Source organism: Malus domestica, chromosome 06 (genome assembly GCF_042453785.1).
Source record: "Malus domestica chromosome 06, GDT2T_hap1".
NCBI classification, from domain to species: domain Eukaryota; kingdom Viridiplantae; phylum Streptophyta; class Magnoliopsida; order Rosales; family Rosaceae; genus Malus; species Malus domestica.
Window position 1 is genome coordinate 28,189,818 of NC_091666.1, and position 24,286 is coordinate 28,214,103.

Consider the following 24,286-nt stretch of genomic DNA (forward strand, 5'->3'; position numbering starts at 1 on the left):
AATACAAATTCAACCAATCGGGAAAAAGAAAACAGAAAAGGAAAACCTTACACCCGATGCTATAATCTGGAGGTGGAGCATGGAGCTGCAAGCTGAGAAAGGGTAGACTGAGAATGGCGAGAGAGAATCGGCGAGGGATTTGAGGGAAATTACAGAGTGAGAAAAGGGAGGGATGGGGGATTCGATGGATGGTTACACAGAGAGACTCGGGAGAGAAAAAGAGGGAATGAAAAGGGGATGGAAACGGACGGAAAAGGCGATGGCAATTTTGTAAATAACTCAAAATCCATCCCAAGTCACTGTTCATATGAATAGTGCAATTTCCCCTCCTACTTTAGACTAAAGTAATGATTTCCAATTTCTACTCGTACCAGCACTGAGGTAGATGTTTCAGGATTGTCGATACCCTGTTGTATGCAATTTGACATGTCATCAAAATAAAGAACTTACGATTACGAGAGCATGACTCTATGGTGTTTCCAACAAGTCCAGTTGATAATGTTCTCACATGATTAACAACGTGCGCATTCTAGAATTTATCGTCGGCCAACATGGTCGGTCGAGTATAAATGTTTAGAAGACCCTAAATTATATGTGCCTAGAGCTAGATAGACCCCTATTCGAAATGGACACAAGTACAAATGTTTGAGGGCGTAGGGTGAGAGAATGACTTACATAATTTAGGGACACTGTTACGTTTCATGCCAATAATACAACATCGATATGTGTAAGTTTTTCTCTACAAAACAATGTATCACTGCAATAAAATGTCACAATAATAATATACTTGTGTCATGTAAATTACTTTCGTGTATCATCAAGAGTACACTAAACGGTGACACTACCAATTATTATTTTAAAGACACAGTAGAGTAGGATTAGGACAAAAACTCAGTAATTGCTTAGTGTTGTCGTTAAATCTTGACCGTTCGATCGATCTAAGGGCTGTAATCAAAATCCGTGAGATAGACGGACGCATTCTAGAATTTATCGTCGGTCGAGTATAAATGTTTAGAATACCCTAAATTATATGTGCCTAGAGCTAGATAGACCCTTATTCGGAATGGACACAAGTACAAATGTTTGAGGGCGTAGGGTGAGAGATTGACTTACACAAAACAATGTATCACTGCAATAAAACGTCACAATAATAATATACTTGTATCATGTAAATTACTTTCGTGTATCATCAAGAGTACACTAAACGGTGACACTACCAATTATTATTTTAAAGACACAGTAGAGTAGGATTAGGACAAAAACTCAGTAATTGCTTAGTGTTGTCGTTAAATCTTGACCGTTCGATCGATCTAAGGGCTGTAATCAAAATCTGTGAGATAGACGGACGCATTCTAGAATTTATCGTCGGTCGAGTATAAATGTTTAGAATACCCTAAATTATATGTGCCTAGAGCTAGATAGACCCTTATTCGGAATGGACACAAGTACAAATGTTTGAGGGCGTAGGGTGAGAGATTGACTTACATAATTTAGGGACACTATTAAGTTTCATGCCAATAATACAACATCGATATGTGTAAGTTTTTCTCTACAAAACAATGTATCACTGCAATAAAACGTCATAATAATAATATACTTGTATCATGTAAATTACTTTCGTGTATCATCAAGAGTACACTAAACGGTGACACTACCATTTATTATTTTAAAGACACAGTAGAGTAGGATTAGGACAAAAACTCAGTAATTGTTTAGTGTTGTCGTTAAATCTTGACCGTTCGATCGATCTAAGGGCTGTAATCAAAATCCGTGAGATAGACGGACGCAATCTCCTACCAGGACTATGAGTACTTGGCTTCGACATCCTATATATACAACGAGACACGCCATTTACATGCATACATACGTCATCGACGTTCAAGTTTCAAACCCTAACGTTGGCTCTTTCCGTCTTTTCTCGTCGCCTGTTTTTGTTCCTTCCAGAAAGTGGAATCTGAAGAATCCGACGGTAACGATGTCGATGATAGATAACGTGTTAAGGATGATAGATAACTTCGAGGACTGGTTTATAACCAAACGCCAAGAGCTTCAGAAATCTGCGAGAGTCGCTATGGAAGCTTTGCTCTGGGAACCCAGAAGTTTCCGGAACGTTTTGAATTTGGCAATCAAATTGACCAAGGCAATCGTATTGGTGCCCCTTTGTGTGCTGGCCTTGTATACTGTGCTCCTGATTAGGGTGGGAATCGCTTGTTTGATCTGCGTCCCAATACTTTTCATTATTTTCATCGTCCTTGTCGGTGTCCGTAAGTTACTGACCATAGACTTCGACTTGCAAATTATGTAACCATGATTTCTAGTTGTTTGTTCGTTGCTCACCAACTGTCTGTTTAAATGACTGAATGAGTTTTTTTGTTTCGTTTCTTTTCTTGCAGGTTACGGTCGGGCACACTATCTGTTCTTCACAAGACGAAACCGCGCGGGGATGTCGTATGCCGACTTCATTGACAAGTTCGGCGCGTGGTTGACAAACAATCCTATTCCACCTTTCGAATCATTTGGTGAATCCGGTCGACATTGGGCACAGTACATGTGGGGCTTCAAATTGGAAGAAGATTGAGGAAGATTTCAGAGTTACCATGGAATGTATGTAGAGATTATTAGATTGGATGACCATAAAATTAAAATTGCTGCTTCTGTTTATTTTTCTCTCTCTGTTAATTTAATTTTTCTTTCTAAATAACTACGCCATTTATCGGAGGGCGTATTGAACGACATAGCATCCGTAAGAACGACTTGTGACATTACGATACAAAAAAAGAAAGAAAAAAAAAGCAGTTTGTGACAAAATAGCTAGGATTATGGTTAAAGTATAGCATCTATATCTATATGTTATTCTTCATCACTTGGAAGCAACTATTTTCAATTAATTACAGGAGCACGACAGTGACTGAAACTTTAACATAGATAATCAAACTATTAGAGTCTAAGAAAATTTATTTGGCAAGGAATTAGGATTGTGTGGGTTAAAAGAGAGGCAATACCCTCACTTTTTGTTAGAAACAGACTCTATGTATGTTGTTCATCTCCTATCAACTCTTCTGTGAAATTCCCCTTGTTTCTCAAAGTTGTTTAGGGCAAATTGGTTATGATATAGTGCTCGCTTAAGATTGCATTTTTTTGCATAAATGTAAGGAGTGGAATTGTTTGGCCAATGATTTTGCTAATTATGGTTAGTCAATTTGGCTAAACTGTCTTAGGAAACGATTTTCACTCTTTTTCATTCTTTTGCGCTTTTTTATTTATTTTTCTAGCGGTTTGATTGAATAAAGTAAAAAAAAAGTCATAAACAAAGAGATAGGCAAGGAAAAGAAAGGGGAGTGTCAAAATCATTTTTCGACTGGTAAATTCAACACATTTTCAACTAATACTCCTTTTATAAAAAATAAAAAATAAAAAATTTCATTTTTTTTGTCAGAATATTTTTTTATTATTTATTTTTATAGTCAAAATTTAATATTTCACGTCTTCATGGACTCTCATTTTTCTTAATTATTTAACTCACTAATGATATTGCTCTATTAAAAAAATGTTAGTTTTTTTGTTGCAATTAATATTTCTTATTTGAACGGACAAAGATGGCCTTCAATTTTAAGGAGGACTTGACTTGCATGGAACAAATGCACCGTCACATGGTGCCATGTGCCAATAAAATAATACAATGACATATGTTAGTTTTTTTCACATATCCTTGTGTTTATTGACACAGGACGCCACAGTGGCACTGAAGCCATGCAATACAAGTTGTTCTCACTTAATTAGCATTTACAATTGAACCTCTATCAATTTAGCTAATATTAAATAATCGATAAGATAATTCCAATTTAATTTTAAGGTTAGGGGTGATTTTCTTTCCGATCGGATCTGAAACAAATAACCCAATGCCAATCCGAAAAAGTTTTGGAACAAATATTAGTTCCAAATTAGGAATATTGTATTTTCGGAATTTATCGAAATTTCGGAATTGATTTTATCTCAAAATTTTTGGAATATAATTCGAATTTCCTACATTTTGTAAGAGTTTGAAATTTTTTAAAATTTTATGTATCTGCTGTTCAATATTTTTTATGATTTCTTTTTTGGTTAAATATAAATATAAATAGGTCAATCATGTATTGTGATACTTAAATGCATTTAAAATAAACAAAAATTGCAGAATTTACCACTACAGCTGGCACCCACTTCAACTAGCACCATCTTTCTCGTATTTTTTATATTTTGGAATAGGTTAATACGGATCAAACACTGCAACGCGGTGTCTGTTTCCTAATTATGTTTTTTATATTTGGATTCAGACGTTGTGTTGCAGTGTCCGTTTCACAGTTTTGTTTTTTTCCATCAATCACATGCCTCATACGTGCCCGTTTTTACTTTAGATTCAGACACTGTAATGCAATGTCTATTTCCAGGTATTGTTTTTATTTGTTTATTCAGACACTACGTTGAAGTGTTCATTTCCTGGTTCTATTTTTTTTCATCACTCACATGCCTTCTATGCTTAACACCTCACGTGACTTCTGATTTCTACATTTGGATTTAGACACTGCAATGCAATGTCTATTTCCTGTTCTGTTTTTTACATTTGGATTCAGACACTGCAACGCAATGTCCGTTTCCTGTTCTCTTTTTTTACATTTGGATTCAGACACTGCACCGTAGTGTCCGTTTCCTAGTTTTCAATTGTTGATCATAGAAGTTTGTGTTTTCTCATTTGAATTGCTCACCACAATGTCCCTTTTTTTATTTCGCATTGTAGACATGTAAATGGTGGTGGGAAAAACGCGAACGTATAAGGAAACAATTTCGTGAAATGGGAGAAATAAAATCCAAACAATTTCAATTGCTTAATTGGCAATCGAAATTGTCAAGCTCCAAGAAATTGCGAAACTGTTTCCTCTCTGGTACATCAACTCGACTACAAAAAAATAGCTTTTAATCCTACTCAAGTTTCATCATTGGTATCTAAATGTTTTCCTGATTTAATGAATTCTTTCTTCAAACCTTGACTTTTTAATATCATCACTCCATTGTGCTTTACAGATGTAAAGGCCTTAAGAAGTTACAGAATTTCACAACCTTTCACAAATGAGAAAGCACCTGTCTTTGATCTCCACAAATGAGAAAGCCCCCGCCTAGCCGTCTAGGCACTAGGTCCCTACTCGCCGCCTGACTAGTGCCTAACATTTTTTAGAACCTATAATTATTGTAAGAACATTTGACAAAATTTTAAAACCAATGAACATATATGGTTTACTTACCCCATCAGCATCATCAGAATTCCGAAGTGCAGCAACTACGTCGACCAATTGTGAAAATTACACAAGCGGGATGAATATTATCCTTGGCTCCTGAAAATTACACAAATCATATGGCCGTAAAGATGACTCACTTGAAACATCAGACTCTCATTTCATTAGCATCGTCATTTTCATTGTCGTCCAAGACCGACTCGTAGTTTAGTGCAACTGGATCAACCAACTTAGATTCATATGATTTCCAATTTCTACTCGTACCATTACTTGCTAACCATCACTAGATTTATGGGGTTAAGCCCTTTTTCAGCACTGAGGTAGATGTTTCAGGATTGTCGATACCCTGTTGTATGCAATTTGAGGTGCCCGGAGTTCTTTTTTCAAGGGTATGACAACCCAAACTCCCAGTCGATAGTGTCCCCAGTGCAGCTATCATCAAGGTATAGAGGATTGTTGGGGTCTATCACCTTGGAGAACACAAGCAATACTGATGGCCATTTTCCGAATTAAATGATTAGGGCTTTCTAGCTTACCTACCAGCAAAGACAAGATATAACAGGATGATAATGACCACTGGCGTTGGAGGAGAGAATACTGATAGAGACACGGAGAAGTATTTACAGTTCACTCCTTTGAGAATTGAGTGCATCACATCCTTGGTCTCGTTTAATTCTTTTTTAGACATGTTTTCCATGGAAAGGCCTATAGTTGCAGATGCATCTAATATTGCAAGATTAAGGGACAAAAAATTCCAAGAGAAGTATAATAAAACGAACTTCTCTCGACTGCAATGGGATTTTCTATAGGAAAGTTTCAGGCATTTCATATTAATGTTAGGCTTGTAGCTTCTACAGGGTTTCCCATTGTAAAGTCCTGACATGAAAAATCATCAGGATTCATCGCAGACCCTGCGTAAAACGGGAGCCTTGTGCACTGGGTACGACCTTTCTATTCATCGCAGACTATACCAGATGCTGGATAAAGACATGAAGGATACAAATTTTCTGTTCCATAGGGGCCAGTTGCCCAAACTCTTTCTTAGACCAAACTGCTACCAGATGCTGCGATGTATCTAAGAAATTTCGGGTATTGTGACCTTAGCGAGTGAACTACTATCAGGTGGGCGTTCAAGAATAGTAAACTGAAGGATCCATCGCAGGCAACAAACACGAAATACTTTCCAGAGTAAAAATTTGTCAGAAAACATTGACCTAATAAAGAGGAAAGCTGAAATTAAACACTTGTATAACACAAAACAATACTGCAAAATGAAACAGTAGTAAAACAATGCATTCTTCCTTGTAACTAATTAAAGAAAATCAAGATTTCCATAACTGAGCTTCAACCAAGTGAGTTTCATTTGCTCCGAAACCTTACTGACATGAATTTTGTCTACTTCCTATCTGATGATGTATAATCAAAAGACGGGACAGTAATCATATGCTTGAATCCAATATTTCAGAAATTACTACCCAAAAAAATGTCAAGGTTGATGGCCAAAAAAAAAAAAAAAAAACCAAGTATCTATAAAAAATGTAGGCTACTCTATAGATCAACCCTGGAGAGAGGGGGGAGGAGGAAAGAGTTCTTTTCTTTTTTTTTGCATAAATTATCAATGTATATTTCAGAATTATGACGACTCTGGGGAAACAAGCTAGCAAGATCTGCGCGCAGGGACAGAACATTCATACGTAAAGGCATGCGAAAAAAGGTGTCGATATACAAAAACAATGGCATACCAAAACCACCGAAAGAGATGCCAAAGTACCCTCAAGCCAATCTCCAGGAAAATCAACCATCAGTTATGATCTTAAGATTTCATAAACTCCATCTGATTCAACGCCATTCTCTACCGGCCTGGAGCGTAGGTAATTTGACACATAGTTTTCTTCCCAAAACTCAAAATTTCAAAATTTACAGCCAAATAAAAGCCGACATATTTCAAGGGAATTCTACACACATAAATTTTTAAAAACACAATGGCAAGGTAACTAGAGCTAAAAAAAAATACCAATTAACGGAAACCGAGCAGATGACGAAAATGCGGCTCCTCCATAGAATGCGTGCCACCACTCTCTCCTCTCATCTGCCGAAGGAGCCTCGGAACTAAGTAGCTGCACACACTGTTGTGCGGAATCGTCAAATATGAAACCAATAAGCTAATACAGTAAAATATGACAAGACAAATAATCCAAAGAACACAAGGATTTATACTGGTTCGGCGTAAGCCTACGTCCAGTTCCGAGATGGCGAGGAAATTCCACTAATATCAAAAGGAGATTACAAATAGAGTTTTAACTCTCAAACCCAAATCCCACATACACCCAATAGCTCTCACTAAAACAAAGAACAAATGGAGAAAATGGAAACATATACCAAATTCCTTCTCTCCCAAAAGCCACAACATGTAGCACAAATATCTTTGATTGAGTGATCACTAACAAAGGGGGAAGGCAGCAACTCTATTTAAAATGGGAGAGCCGAATGCTCTCTCCTCTGCTCACTGATTAGAGCTGTCAACAAACAACTCCCTTTTTTCTCCTCTACTGCCGCTCCCACTTCACCAAAGCATAACCAAAAACATATAATAAACAAAAGGAACAAAACCATAATTGCCACATATTCTTTGCCTTTGTAAAAGCCACAAATCAAGGGCTAGACATCATAATGATGTCCCCCTTTTCCTTATTCTATTTTATTAGCCGAAAGGTATTTTGGCTTGTTGTCCACTTGGTCACAAATCCAACAATCTCCACCTTGACCAAGCTGTACCAAAGCCAACGAAAGTGAACATTTCTCTACCGTCTTCTCCAAATTTGCAAACCATAAGTGCCTTGATTAAAAAACAAAAGTGATTCAAACGAAGAACTGAAATTCTTCAATATCACCGACAAAAGATCAAGCACACCATACCAAAGTTGGACACACAACGAACTCCACCTGCTCACAAACACCATGGTCTTAAACTGCACCAATAGACTCATTCACATAGCATGGCACATTCTCCAAGTCAAAACTGATTACAAATTTGGCAACAAGGTCTCACATACCACATACAAAAATATGCCCTTCGCTCAAGTTTACCATCATCACATGAGCACCAACAGGACAACCAAATTTTAAATTCAAATAATCAGCAGGAGATCCAAAACCATACCTCAACTGGAGTCTTCAAGAAAACTAATTGCAGATGATGGAGACCAACAGACCAAATAGCAGTGGCAAACAAATCCAACCAAATGTCCATAGACCAAAGTTAGAAAGCATATGACTTGCCTTCTACAAGAGGGTTCCACACAAATGTTCCGCATTAGGTGTCTCACTATCAAAACCTTGCAGAACTCAACAAATTGGTCCTCACTGAATACAATTTTACCAAAAGGCAAAACCATACCAATATCCAAAACAAACAAAAAACAATGAAGAGGCAACTGACAAAACACAAGCACAACATAACAAAAGAATCCTTACAAACTCTTAAATCTCCATATGTAGCGAAGAGATTCAAGAGTACCCACAACACCAGATTCCTTTTTTTTTTTTTTTTTTTTTTTAATATTTCAGATCTGGTGTAGCCAACTGTCATCATAGAACAAAGTCGAAGTCGTCATCGACGACATTCGCACTCGCACCAGCATTATCTTTCAGTTTTGGGCAATCAACTTTCCAATGCCCTTCCTTGCGACAATAGTTGCATGTGTTGTTTCTGGTCTTAGACTTCGATCTCAAATTTCCTTTATTACTACCTGAACCATATTCCTTATCTCTGCCTCTTGCTATCAAAGCCTCAGAATGAGAATCATTCAAATTTCCAAATACTTTGTTCTTTAACTCTCTTGAATTCAAAGCGGCTTTTACATTCTCCATACAAATAGAATCTCTCCCATATAACAAAGTTTCAACAAAATTCGCATACGAAGGAGGTAAAGAACACAACAAAATCAAAGATTGATCCTCATCATCAATTTTATTATCCATACTTTTCAAATCCATAATAACCTTATTAAACTCATCAAGATGGTTTTGAATAGGTGTACCTTCAGTCATACGGAGAGTGTACAAACGTTGCTTCAAATACAAACGATTGGTGAGGGATTTGGTCATGTATATACTCTCCAACTTAAGCCACAAACCAGCTGCAGTAGTTTCATTTTCCATCTCACGAAGAACTTCATCAGATAGTGATAACATAATTGCACTATGTGCTCGATTCAAAGCGTCTTCTTTTTCTTCAGCAGACCAATCTTGTGGCAAGGCTTCCACACCCTGTAGCGCCTTAAGCAACCCTTGTTGAACTAGCACAGCTCGCATCTTAACCCGCCACAGGCTAAAATCATTCCTCCCATTGAATTTTTCAATATCATATTTCACCGACATATTCGAAGGTTTCATAGACATATTAGTACAAAGCCCCAAGTCGAAACTCAGAGCTCTGATACCACTTGTTGTGCGGAAGCGTCAAATATGAAACCAATAAGCTAATACAGTAAAATATGACAAGACAAATAATCCAAAGAACACAAGGATTTATACTGGTTCGGCGTAAGCCTACGTCCAGTTCCGAGACGGCGAGGAAATTCCACTAATATCAAAAGGAGATTACAAATAGAGTTTTAACTCTCAAACCCAAATCCCACATACACCCAATAGCTCTCACTAAAACAAAGAACAAATGGAGAAAATGGAAACATATACCAAATTCCTTCTCTCCCAAAAGCCACAACATGTAGCACAAATATCTTTGATTGAGTGATCACTAACAAAGGGGGAAGGCAGCAACTCTATTTAAAATGGAAGAGCCGAATGCTCTCTCCTCTGCTCACTGATTAGAGCTGTCAACAAACAACTCCCTTTTTTCTCCTCTACTGCCGCTCCCACTTCACCAAAGCATAACCAAAAACATATAATAAACAAAAGGAACAAAACCATAATCGCCACATATTCTTTGCCTTTGTAAAAGCCACAAATCAAGGGCTAGACATCGTAATGATGTCCTCCTTTTCCTTATTCTATTTTATTAGCCGAAAGGTATTTTGGCTTGTTGTCCACTTGGTCACAAATCCAACACACACAGCACAACAACAGAAGCTCAGAACTCAAGAAAAATCGCAGCAACAAATAAATTTCGATAAAATTCACAAATTTGCCAAATTTATTAGCTCACCTGCTCTCTGTATTGCTCGTCAATAGCACTTGAAGTTCCAAATTTCACATCATTCACCTTCCAAAAAATCATTCTTTCACTTACAATCAAACGACACAAAAAGTGAAAAAAGTTCAATCTTTTGGTTTTGGAAATTTCTCGGAAACCAAACAGGCGTTTCAGGAACTCGGGTAGAAGTTGGAAAGTTACCTGAGAGAAGAGAGGCGTCGAGAGGGAAGAGAAGAACAAGCGCGCAGATGACTTGGTATACGTGCTTCGCCTTCTTCACGGCTGCGATCTCTTCTCTTCCACTTCGCTTCATGTTTTGGAGCCTTCTCCTCCACGTTTGTTTGTTTCTCTCTGCATCAATCTGAAGCTTCTTGCAGCCGATTTTTTGTTCACCGATACGTAGTGAGTCTATTTTTTCGGCGGAAAAATAATCAGTTTCGGGAAGAGACCGTTTCGAGACTTCACGGCTGCGTTTGATTTCCAAAAATACACAAATTTTTTAGTTTTTATTATGTTAATTTTAATTTAAACTTTTTTTCCTATACCATTTGCAATTGAGTAAATTGTACAAATGGTCCCTCAACTTTAATCAAATTGGAGCAATGGTCCCTCAACTAAAAATCCATTACCATTGGTCCCTCAACTTATCAAAATGTGTAGCTATAGTCCTTTTCATCAATTTTGTCAAAATTTTGTCAAAATAAGCTATGTTGGAATGACCATTTATATAATTAGGGTCCCTCAACTCATCAAAGTGTATAATTATGGTTCTTTTCGTCAACTATGTCAAAAAATTTGTCAAAACGAGTTATATTGTAAGGACCATTGCTACAATTGGATTAAAGTTAAAGGACCATTTCTCCACTTGAATTAAAGTTCAGGGACCAATGGTAATGGATTTTTAGTTAAGGGACCATAGCTGCACGTTTTGATAAGTTGAGGGACTAAAGGTAATGGATTTTTAGTTGAGGGACCATTGCTCCAATTGAGTTAAAGTTAAGGGACCATAGCTACAATTTACTCTTTGCAATTTAATGGGGAAAGTTTGCGAAAATAATTTTTATCGTCTTTTGTTCTGTATTTATCTTTTTTATTTAAGTCTTTAGATTTATTTTTTATTTATGTCGTTTAATAGTTTAAAAATTAAAATAAATATTATAAAAAACAAATTTTTGCAAACCTTCTCTGTAATAATTTATAATTTAAGCCAAATCAAGCATAAAAAATATATTTATTATCAAATATCCTTTCCTTTTTAATGTCATACCCAAAAGTTAAAAATAAAAATAGTTTTATTTTTTCTAGTAATTTTTGGAGAATAATTTTGTTTAGCTAATTGACCAAAAAACCAGAAAGTCTGTTAAACCTTAACAAACCCGAGTTGAAGCATAGAAACGGCGGTGCTAAACCTCTTCTCTCCAAGCTCCGGGCCAAGCCGGTCCGGACCGCCTCGGGCATCGCCGTCGTGGCCGTGATGTCGAAGCCTCATCGGTGCCCCCACATCGCCACCACCGGTAATATTTGCGTGTACTGCTCCGGTGGTCCCGATTCGGACTTTGAGTACAGCACTCAGTCTTACACTGGATAGAAGCCTACTAGCTTGCGCGCAATTCGGGCAACGTATGGCTTTCTCTAGTTCATTGACGCATTTTATCGAACACTTGATAGGGAATTCCAGTTTTATGTTATTCATGATTCGTTTCGAAGTTTAAAGTTTTTGGCTTGATTGATTTTTCACCATGAAATTGAGAGCTTTGTAATGAAGAGATTATTTGAAGGAATTGGTGTTTAAAATTGGATTATTGAAGTTAATTTGGTAGTTAATCATTTGGTTTTGTGTGTTTAGATACAACCCATATGTCCAGGCTAGAAGCAGGATAGATCAGCTGAAGAGATTGGGTCACAGTGTAGACAAGGTTTGGTCTGTTCTATGTTTAGAGCTTAAAGAGTTTATTTTCGGGTTTGCAGATTTCCATGATAGAGTAATATGCATAGTTGTCGCCTTATAACTGGTACTGAATTTGTGTTTTCAGGTCGAGCTCATCTTAATGGGCGGTACTTTCATGTCGTTGCCCGCGGATTACTTTAGGCGATCTCCGACCGATGGCTGATCAGATGACTCGTTTTAGCTTTCTGGCCCTCTAAAATTCTCCAAGATATTAATATTTTTATTGAATAGTACATGGTCATATTTGCCTCCGTCTTCAACCGATGGCCAAAGGGCCATAGGGCTAAACATAATTTATTATTTAAAAACTGCAACTTAAATTCAAATTCAACGGCTAAGTGACGTCAGCATGACCTTAGCTAACCGTTGTTTAATGTTGTTTCATGTTACTTAATTTAATTTAATGTTGTATAATGGCTTAGGAAGTTATAGGAAAAAATAGAATTTAAAAATATATATATGAAACAAATTTTGTGAAATAGAAGTTATAGAAAAAAATGAAATTTAAAAAAAATATGAAACAAATTTTGTGAAATAGAAGTTATAGGAAAAAAAAATATGAAACAAATAATAATAATGTAAAAAAAAATCAAATCAAATGCAACGGCTAGTAGCTGTTTCATTTGAATTTTTTCTTAATAAATCCTGTCGGTTATAACCGACAGGAATAACAAAACATTAAAAAAAAAATAGTCAGCCCGGGGCTAGCTGGCTGGCCGAAAGCAGCCAGCCCTTTGGCCCTTTGAAATTCTGTGGGGCCCTCCCAGATTCCCGAGCCCTCTGGCCTAGCCCTCGGTTTGAGACGGTTTTAGGGTTACTTTCGGCCTTCTGGCCCTCTTGACCATTCGGTTGGAGATGGCCTTATTAGAAATTGGAGTCCATACGAGGATGTGGCTCGTGACATTGTTTTTGCTTGGCAAAGGATGCTGGTTTTAAGGTCAGCCTAGTCCCTTATCATAAAACTCACTTACCTTCACCGTGGGAAAAGAACGGATTTTGGACCTTTTATATCTACAGTGACAGGAGATTAATCTTTCATCAAAACAATTTGTGAGCCCATAATTAAGCGAGAATATTTATCAAAAGATATGTGATATTCACACACTTCATTTTACTTTTCACACATCCTTCTAATTTTCGGCCTTCAGATCGGATAAATTGAAGAAGATTAACGGATATAAATTAACAAAGGGTGTGTGAGAAGTAATTTGAGATGTGTGGATAGCACACCCCTTATCAAAATCTAATTGGTTTTGGTGTTATCATTCACTTTATCTAAAAGTTCAAGAAGAAGTATGTGTTTGTATTAGGGCTGGAAAAAAATCCCAAAAATCCCAAAAATCCCAAACCAAACCGAAAAAATCCCGATCCCAAACCAAAAAAATCCCAAACCAAAAATCCCGAACCAAACCGATATTTTCGGTACGGGATTCGGTTTTGAATCTCAAATTTTCGGTATTCCCATACCGAACCGAAAATAAATATTATATAATATATATATATTTTTTTTCTTTTAATTATAAGAGAATTATTTCAACCGTTCATTGTTTTAGATTTAATCTTTGCCGTTCATATGTTTTTAGGTCAGAAACCATTTCACAACCATTTCACAAACTTCACTTTCGTTCTAGCCGACCCTAATCTCTTCTCTCGTCTCTGATCTCTCCCTCATCTAGCCGACGAGCCCTCATCTCATCTCTCTCTCTCTGTGACGAATTCCGGCCAGCCACCGGCCCACCACCACACTTGACGAATTGCAGAGTTCACTACTTCACTTCTTCCTCGTCCTTTCCTTCCACAACCCACGGTCCACCTCAGGCATCCTCTTCCTTCTTCTTCTTCCTCCACCTCAGGTAAAAAAGTTCGTAACTTCCGTGTTTCTTACTTGTAAATTTAAGACTGTTTGGATGTATATGTTGTTCTGTTTGAATTAATGTTTGGGATTTAAGACTGCTTGGTTGAACTTTGAACTCGCTGCTTGCATGCCCTTCGTTTCACGGCGGTCGCGGCGCCCTACCCTCGGCCGGTGGGCATCCCTCCGATCTCACCTTCCTTGCCGGCGGTGGTTGCTGCTGAAAACGACGACCGCCTGTGTTTCCCCTTCTGGGTTTTTCGTCATTTTTCAGAACACTTCGTTTTTTATTAAGCTGTAGGAAATGGTTACGTTTAAGCAGTTTCAAGATGGTAACTTTTTATCACAATGCTCTCCATTTTCTGTGCAAGGTTTATGATTTTTCTTGCTTTTGATTTGATGGGTTTGAATATTTGTGGTTGAATTTTATTGAGTAGTATCTGTTTTTTAGTTATTTTCTTGTTATATTTGTATTGATCGTGTTGTTTTCGATCGATTTATACTATCAGAAGGACTTCAAATTTTGTTGCTTTTATCGTTCCCATGGATTTTTTTCGAGTATTAATGAAGGAATGTTTACAGGTATAAAAATCCCCTTGTACCGCTTCGGTAGCAATTCGATATTGGATGATGGTTGTGCTGGACGCATTTCGTGCGTGCTAGAAGGAGAAGAAGAAGAGAGTGTATTAGATTCTATTGTTCTTGCTCAGGTATGGAGCATTGTGAATTATAATGTTGCTACTTGTAGATTTCTGTCATTGATTTATATGAATTTTCTCGATTTGCAGTGGGAAGATCGAATGTGGAAATATGGGTTTTTAATCATACTGCAAATACAATTCCATCTTGCTTCTCTTTTGTAATGCTATCTCTGTATTGCACATTCTTTTTGTGCAGGAAGTGATGCAATTCTTTTAGGTGCAGAGACCCTGCGCGGTTTGTACCCTAATTATTAAAACTTTGGATTGTAACTTAATTATTAAAACTTTGGATTGTAACTAATTTTTTTGCTTTTGGTTTGTAACTTAATTATTAAAACTTTGGATTGTAACTTAATTATTAAAACTTTGGATTGTAACTAATTTTTTTGCTTTTGGTTTGTAACTTAATTATTAAAACTTTAGATTGTAACTAATTTTTTTGCTTTTGGGTTTGTTACTTTATTTATTTTAAAACCTTGGCTACCATACAAGTGGAAAATGCAGCTGAACTGCTCTTATAAACATTGCAGGTTTGCCCAATATTTTTTTTATTTGGTTGAATAAAAGTTAAGCCCATATGTGGGGGCTGTTACATTCAGTGGGCAGGCCCAATATTAGGTTTTTGTCCAATTGGACCAATATTAGCTTTTTTTTGTCCAAAAGCCCAAAATTATTTTTGGGATTCCCGATTTGTCCCGAAATCCCGAAACTATTTCGGGATTCCCGAAAATTGGGATTCCCGAAAATTTGGTTTGGGATCGGTATTGAAATTGGGATTCCCGAAAATTTCGGTATGGGAATCGGGACAAGGGTTTTGGTATGGGATCCCATACCGAACCACCCCTAGTTTGTATGGCTGAACATAAATAAAAAATATGGGCAATAATGTGATTCCACACAAACCAAATCTCACCTTTTTTTTTTTTTTTTTGTTTCCTTAAACTTCAACTACATGTGATTATAACATGTCTCTAATATTTGAAAAAAAAGAAGTCACTCTCCCTTCTGTCCCCGCTCCTATGTTTTTTCTCACTTTCTCTCTTCTTTTATTTTAAGAACAAAAATAAAAAACGTTCACACACACTTTATATGTGGGCGTCCACTAGTACTATTATTAAGCAAAGAGCTTTGTCAACTTTCTTAAAATGACAACCATGTTCTTAATTTTCCTATGTTAACCTTACTTTTAGTACACAATATTTATAAATATAAGGACAAAGTAATAATTATGTAATATATTAAAATAATAAAAGATATGTCCACGTTAGAAGAATCTGTCCCATTATTGTCCCATTTTTCAAAAATAATTTTTTTTTTTTAAATCTAATCATATTATTTAATAAATAAAAAATGAAATTGTTCACTCAGAGTGATCTGCTGGTTTATATTTAACAAGGAGACCATCCAGGCATCAATGATTAACTGGTACGCATGATTGGTGTGTTCCCAGACCACCTATGTGATTGAAGACTTATTTAAAAGAGTGGTCAAGAAAAGGTAGAGATGTTGAGCTACTTGGAGTCTAAAGTTTGGCAAGAAATAAGCCATAGCACTTTGGTAGATTGATATAGAATTTATTCTGAACTATAAATATATCATGCATGGTGGAACTGTTGCGGGAGTATTAATGAAAATGAATAATTACGATCATTCGTTGGAGTCTTCAATTAATAAAATATGAGATTTATAAAACATAAAAGTAAAAAGTAGTTGCGAGTTCATTCTCGGAGTACCAAAATCTATGTTTAGCCTAAAGTCACTAAATAAGGGAGCGAAGCCCCTCAGATAATGTCTGATAAAATGGTCATATTTGATTTCAAATTCGTGGACTGAAAAATGATTATTAAAAAAAGAAATTGAGTTATCTGTTAATTGGGTTAACATAATAAAAGGGTTGTGATTTTCACACACCCTTAATTACCTTTCCCACACCCCTTCTTATTTTTTAATACTTAATTGATATCTTACTATTTACTCTTCCATATATACCTTTTTACTTTTTTACTTTTAAAAGTTGTTTTTTATTTTTTGATTGTGTTGTAGATTGGAGTAGCAGCCCGATTCTTCCCACTCCCCTGCTTTTTCCCTTGCTTTCTCCCGCTTCTTCCCCAAAACCCAGACACCTCCTGCTTTTTCCCCAAACCCAGACACCTCTCGCAGCCCGATTCCCTTGCCGTCGCAAATATTTCCACTGCTTCTTCGAAGCCTCCCACTCCCTCCGCCGAGCCCAACGAGACCTATTCTGAAATTTCCACTGCTTCTTCTCTTTCCGTTCCCCTGTCCTCTTTATTACTTCTTGTGAAAAACCACAATGGATGACCTAATAATAACAGATGAAGAACTCCAGATGAACATTGAGTTGCAGAAGATATTGGATATGGCATGCAAGGAGGATGGCATGGAAGAAATTTCAGAATGCATTCCTCCTCTTAACACTTTTGATGGTAATTTTCTAAAGTATTTTCTCAAATTATTAAGATTGATTTTGGAATTTAGGGTTTTTGTTCTCTTCTTGCCTCAATTTGTTTTTTAGGTTTAGTTTTTTCTTTCCCTAATTTGTGGTTCAAATGATAATTGAATGAATGAATACTGGTGGTTTAAGATAAATGTATCATGTAACAATGAAGTAACTGAATCCAGGGGAAGAAATAAGAAAATCACGAAACTAAGTTTGTAAATGTTTTTGACATCAGAATTTTTTTTACAAGAATAACGAAAAATTAGGCAATGCTCAGAGACTAAGGAGCAAAAGATTAAAAACTACCATGCTTACGTGAATGCACCGAGCAATGCTCTATAACATATTTTTCTCTCATGTACACGGCAATGCTCTATAATAGAGAATATTGATTTGTGTTGGTTTTGGGGAAATTAATTTTCTATTGGAATCTATTGGTCCCCAATACACTTTAACTTAATGGTAAATTGGTATTAGGTTTAATTGTTGTGGTTTTACCTAGGCTCCATGTTTTGGTGTAAACTTGATATAATGCATACAATGCTTTGGTATAAATTTGATACTTAAATGTCTAGTCCATTGATAAAAAGTATATATTCTACATATATAAATGTGTTGGTTTGTGATATATAGGAAGTCAACCAACGATTGATGAGCCTGATAAAATGCTCTCTTTGTTGGCGAAATGTTTTGAAAGTCGAGAAGACCTCATCGGGAAAGTTCGTAAGATAGCATTAATGCAAGGGTTTGCAACCGTTATTAGAAGATCTAAGACAAATACATATGTTGCTATTGGTTGTGATAGAGGTGGGGATTATCGAGCCTCTAAAACTTCACTAGATGAAAGAAAAAAAAACTCAGGATCTCGCCTCATAAATTGTCCATTTGAAGTCAAGGGGCGTAAAAAGAAATGTGAAGAATTTTGGAAGCTAGAGATAAAAAGTTTATTGCATAACCATGAACTTTCAAATGACATGTGTGGACATCCTTCTTGTCGTCAATTTTCACAAGAGGAAATCTTACGAATTAAAGAAATGAGTAAGGCTGGTATACCACCACGCCAAATTCTATCTTCGCTTCGGCAAGGCAATCCTCATCTTCAAGTAGTTTCTCGAAACATCTATAATCTAAGAGCTAAGATTGTGAAGGAGAGTCTAGCTGGGCGTCCAGTTATTCAAGCATTATTAGAAGAACTTGGTGAAGGTGGTTTCACTTATAACATTGAGTATGATCATGAAGGCCACTTGACTCATTTGATCTTTGCTCAACCCTTGTCTATAGAGTTGACCAAGAGCTACCCATATGTTTTTGTGATGGATTGCACATATAAGACCAACAAGTATAAGATGCCATTATTGGATATCATAGGAGTTACAAGTTTCAACACATCCTTTTATTCTTGTTTTGTTTTCATGCAAAATGAGAAAGAAGAGGATTATGTGTGGGCTCTAAAAATGTTTAGTAAGATTTTGGGAGTTGATAATCATCCTATGGTGATTATAACGGATAGGGAGTTGGCATTAATGAATGCTATACGCATTGTCTTTCCGAGTACTTCCAATCTTTTGTGCGTGTGGCATATTGAGAAAAATATACTTGCAAATTGTAAAGCTCATTTTGAGGAAGAAGTTGATTGGATTGATTTCATTTCTACTTGGACAATTTTAATCCAATCTCCTAATGAAACATCATTCAATGAAGCTTGGAGTCGTTTTGAAGTTAAGTACGAGGAGAAGAAATTTGTTTTGAAATATATTCTTGGTACTTGGCTTCCATACAAAGAAAAGTTTGTAAGTGCATGGTCAGAGAAAGTTACCCACTTTGGTAACCGTGTTACTTCAAGAGCCGAAGGTGCACATGCAACGCTAAAAAAATATCTTCAAGTTTCAACTGGAGGTCTTCGCGAGGTAAAAGAAAAAATATGCCTTGCTATTGAAAATCAATTTCAAGAAATCAAAACTCAACTTTCAAGTGAAAAAGTTAGAGTTTCACACAAGTTTCGACTTCCCTTCTTCAAAGAGGTTGTTACTCATGTATCTAGATTTGCATTGAATGAGTTATATAATCAATATGAAGCATCAAGTTCTTCTGATCTTCCATCTCAATGTAAGGGTCATTTTCTCAAGACAATGGGTCTTCCTTGTGCTCACATGATTAGAGAGATGAATATTGAAGTCTTGCAACTAAATGACATACATCCATAATGACATACATCCATAATGGAGGATTGATAGAAGATTGTTTGTCAATGATCGTCATGTAAGCTTGGACAATGAATAAGATCAAATAAGCGGCCTTCTATTAGAGTTTAAAGATAAGTATGAAAAGTTGCCTCTTACTCAAAAAGAGGATACCAAAAGGCAACTTTGTGAATTTATTGATACTTCTCTTCCATTAACTCTTGAGCCTAATGTTAAACCTCACAAAGGTCGTCCAATGAGTTCTAAAAATAGAAAAGAATCAAGCTCTACAAAGCGTGGTCCTTCAAAGTTTGAAATAGTGGAGAAGGCTCAAAAACGTGCTCGACGGGTATGTCATTTTTTTTATTTATCTTTTAATATTGTCTACTATGGTCATGATTATTTATATATACGTATAACTTAATGTTCATTGTTTATAGGTGTGATGAGCATAATGATTTGCCAAAGAAACTTTTTGTTAATAATAGCTTAGATGTGTAAAGAACACATTAAGGTACATATATTTTTGTTGATTTTTCCCCATAAAAATACTAATTAAGTTTGTAATTTTCTTTCCTTTTGTTGACATGTTTTTATTTTCTTGTAGGTTGGAGTGCATGGGTTTCATATCTTTTTGGTAATATTGACATCTCCTTTTGAACACAAGATTAAAGGCCAAACATAGTGTAGGTAGAATGTGAAAGCTTGTAATGATATCTGATGTATTTTTTGGGGCATGAGGCTACTATTATGGGGATTAAAGTGTATGTGGATTGCTTACTAGTATTTTGTACAATTCATGTAACTTATGCATATATGCTATATCATTAGGTAATCGTTTTATTTTTATTTATATAATAGGTGTTTTATACTTGTTTTGGGATCTCTCAGATTAGGCAGTAGAGCTTGAGTTACAAAAGGAATATATGGTTGAGTGTTAGAAAAAGAAAAAAACAAGTTTAAAATAAAATAACAAAAGTATTTTAAAATTTCAATGGTCAAAAAGTAAAAAGGGTATATATAGAAGAGTAAATAGTAAGATATCAATTAAGTATTAAAAAATAAGAAGGGATGTGGGAAAGGTAATTAAGGGTGTGTGAAAATCACAACCCTAATAAAATAAGGAGAGAACATTACATTCATACATTATTGAGTTAGTAGCTCACCCATGACAAGTGTTGAATTAGAGAATTGAAAAGTAGTTTATTTTTTTTCGAGTAAACTGTCGGTTTACCCCCTGAACTTTCACCTCACTTTCGATTTCCCCCCTGAACTTTTCCATTGGAAAATTAAGGACTCAAACTAATTTTTTTAGCCAATTTGCCCCCTACCGTTAGTTTTTCATATATTCCATCCATATTTCCGTTAAGTGAGACCATGTGCACAACATGTGAGGGTAGTTAAGTTATTTCACTCTTAAAAATGATTAAAAAACTAAAAATAATAAAAAAAGCAAAACTTTCCCTCTATTTTTTCCCGCTAATTCCTATCCTCGATTTTATTTTTCCCTCTCATTCCTATGCATGAGAAATGACATATGGTGTTATTGTCTACCATTTTTATTTTCTCTAACAAATTAATAATTTGACAAATGATAATGGTGCTATTGTCTCCAAAACAGTGCATTAATATAAGAAACCCTAGTCTTTTTTATGGACATGTTTCTTATATTAATGCACTGCTTTGGAGACAATAACACCATAAGCATTTGTCAAATTATTAATTTGTTAGAGAAAATAAAAATGGTAGTACATGCTTCAAAAAAAAGATTAACTTAGCTACTTATGAAGACAATAACACCATATGTTATTTCTCATGCATAGGAGGAATGAGAGGGAAAATTAAAATTGAGGATAGGAATTAGCGGGAAAAAATAGAGGGAAAATTATTATTATTTATTTTCAGTTTTTAATCATTTTTAAATTGAAATGACTTAACTATCCTCACATGTTATGCACATGGTCTCACTTAACGGAAATATGGATGGAATATATGAAAAACTAACGGTAGGGGGCAAATTGGCTAAAAAAATTAGTTTGAGTCCTTAATTTTCCAATAGAAAAGTTCAGGGGGGAAATCGAAAGTGAGCTGAAAGTTCAGGGGGTAAACCGACAGTTTACCCTTTTTTTTCAATAGGTGGTGGCGAGAAAAATACAACCTACTCGGTTTCAGAAGACGATTTACAAATTGCCACGAATATCGAAGAATTGGTCTTTGTCCAAAAGTTTTGGTTTTTGTCCAAAAGTATTGGTCTTTGTCTCATGCCGTAATTATTTTCCAATTTTCATAGATTATATTCTTCGTCTCCATCTTCATCTCCGTCTCATATTTCATATTTAATTTCCATAGATTATAATCTTCGTCTCCGTCTCATATTTCATATATTCATCGAGCTCATCAACAAGGAGTCCAATCATTGCAACTCTTTTGTGAGCTTCCGTATGCCCCTGAGTATGTTATTATGCACTCTTACTACCATAGATATCCTTCTAGAATATATTTGGAATAAAGTATTACGTGCTTATGAGCTTTATCTCATCATTTGTTTTACTTTTTTCTCTTATTATATATGTCACTCAGATTTAGAGCATTCAGCCTTGAACACAAGATTTTGAATTCGATTTCTTCTTCATCAATGTTGCTTGTATAATAGAAAGGGGTAAGCTATTGATTTGTACCATTAAATTGAATTTGCTTTATGATCTTCCGTCGACCTTTGGACTTTGTTGCAGGTATAAAAGTTGATCCTTACCTTGAGCTCTATCTTCTTGTAAATTTTGGTAGAATTTGGAGTTAGTCTGAAAATTGAGAAACCACCATGTGTGGCGGCGCGAGTGAAAGTCAAAATTTATGGATTTTGGACAGCGAGACGTTCTCGATGTCCTGAGCCCTTATCCAAAATCCATTCATTACGATGGTTCGATTATTCAATTTTTGGAATAATTGACCGCCGTATGATTTTTGTAATTGATGACAATCTAATTGTTGGATTGTCGTACAATTTTTTGAGCATCCTAGTTATTAGTTGTTTGATCTTTGAGAACTTATGGATTGGAAATCCGATGTGCTAATCTCCCGAATTAAATAACCTACGTTGTTGACCTTAGAGGACCTACTTATCGACGGTTGACTTTTTAGTCAATGTGCCCTATTCTAGAGTGTCGTTGTTATAGAATGTTATTGAGGCTTGATGGAGCTTAGTTGTCTCATTTCAATGGTGTGTGGTTCTCGGTTGACATGCATCTCGATTTACGTTCAAGTGGCACTTGGTCTCGTTTTATGTGTCGGTCTTATTAAGTTTCTTAAGTGGGGTTTGTGTATTGTATTAGGTTCCTTGGAGCGGAGTCGGTGAATCCGAAAGTGCAAATAACCCAGGTGAGTGACTTTAATATTATATGATATGGTTATTACCCATGAGAATTTCCTTGTTATGTACTTTGTGGATATAACATGAATTTACAAATGATTTTATGGAAATGTGTGCCACTATGCTATGTTTACTTGATGATGCTATTGGAAAATATATATATGTTATGCCTGAAAAGATTGTGGTACATGAGGGCTAGTAGAAGACCGTTAACCCAATACATGGGGTAATGTGGATAAAATCAGAATCTGCACCATGTAGAAGTGGTACATGGATGGTCGTGCTTGGTTAATCCGCAATGGGGGACCATACTACTTTGGGATCGTGCTTGGTTAATCCAGGATGAGCGATCCTTATTATTTAGGTATATCCATACATATTCAGGGGTGATCATGCTTGGTTAATCCGCAATGGGTGATCACTCTCTATTAGTATCAGTAGGAGTGACTCTGCTTGCTTGGTTAATCCGTTATGGGAGGGGGGGACCACATCCTAATTGGTTACCTATTGTAGGCCTCGGCCAAACTGTGTCTCTCTATAGCCCTAGACTATTTATTACATATATGAAAGATGAGATTGAAGGCATGTGTGGCTCAATCTAGAAAGTGAATTGAATCAAATAGTTTACATGATGGTGTTGCCTTAAAGAGAATGATTTCGGATGTAACTCATTCCTACTCATAACGAAGAGTTGTAATGATGAAATAGATACCAATCTCATTCCTACACGTGATTGTATTATTGATGTTGTGCCATTCATACACAACTTCGGGTTGTGTGATGACTAAGAATGTTGTTAGAAGACGTGTGGTGAGATTCAAATTGATTAACCATTCCTATACGTATAATGAGGTGTATGGTGGTTAAATTATGAAATATGTGGCAATTGGACCCTTGTGATTATTCGGAAAATGAGAAAGGCTAGTGGTGAGTTACAATTCGAAGAGAATGACAGAATGATATTGACGGTGATTAAATTGACCCAGTATTCAGAGAAAAGTCATGTGAGGACATAACACTACTTCGTAGCTTATCCGGGTTTTGATTTGCCTGGTGCACCATTCCCAAGGCGTAGGGTTATTTTGCAAAGCAATGGGTAGAGGTTAGAGAAGAAGGTTGCAGGTTATGCAGCTGTGTGGGCATCGCATTAGAGAATAGGATTGCCACCCTTTGTTGTAAGCTATTTCCGCTAAGCTCTGATGTATATTATATGTATGAGTCTCAGTGACTCTTATGTATTTTATATTGTACTACTATTGTTCTACCGTCGCGTGTCGATTCCGAACATGTCGATCGGGGCATGACACTATTACATATATTGAACATATAAAATGCAAAATGAAAATTTTCTATTTTCT

At 36.0% G+C, this 24,286-nt stretch overlaps 1 protein-coding gene and 4 long non-coding RNA genes across 5 annotated transcripts; 3 read left to right on the plus strand and 2 right to left on the minus strand.

Annotated features, from left to right (window-relative positions):
* Positions 1–1,837: 1,837 nt before the first annotated feature.
* On the plus strand, positions 1,838–2,661 carry LOC114825484 (uncharacterized). The gene is made up of 2 exons (XR_011582119.1): positions 1,838–2,264; positions 2,394–2,661. It is a non-coding gene; the product is annotated as an uncharacterized lncRNA (long non-coding RNA).
* Positions 2,662–5,112: 2,451 nt separating this feature from the next.
* LOC139197079 (uncharacterized) lies at positions 5,113–7,387 on the minus strand. Its single transcript, XR_011582121.1, has 3 exons — positions 7,282–7,387; positions 5,277–5,366; positions 5,113–5,195 (listed from the first exon to the last, which is right to left on the minus strand). It is a non-coding gene; the product is annotated as an uncharacterized lncRNA (long non-coding RNA).
* Positions 7,388–9,796: 2,409 nt separating this feature from the next.
* LOC139197078 (uncharacterized) lies at positions 9,797–10,883 on the minus strand. The gene is made up of 2 exons (XR_011582120.1): positions 10,624–10,883; positions 9,797–10,513 (listed from the first exon to the last, which is right to left on the minus strand). It is a non-coding gene; the product is annotated as an uncharacterized lncRNA (long non-coding RNA).
* A 6,351-nt stretch (positions 10,884–17,234) lies between these two features.
* On the plus strand, positions 17,235–19,585 carry LOC114825485 (PKS-NRPS hybrid synthetase cheA-like). Its single transcript, XM_029104223.2, has 2 exons — positions 17,235–17,367; positions 18,015–19,585. Exons 1-2 carry the CDS (start codon positions 17,235–17,237, stop codon positions 19,583–19,585), a joined length of 1,704 nt encoding a protein of 567 aa, XP_028960056.2.
* Positions 19,586–20,000: 415 nt separating this feature from the next.
* On the plus strand, positions 20,001–20,396 carry LOC139197148 (uncharacterized). The gene is made up of 2 exons (XR_011582282.1): positions 20,001–20,075; positions 20,169–20,396. It is a non-coding gene; the product is annotated as an uncharacterized lncRNA (long non-coding RNA).
* The last annotated feature ends 3,890 nt before the right edge of the window (positions 20,397–24,286 follow it).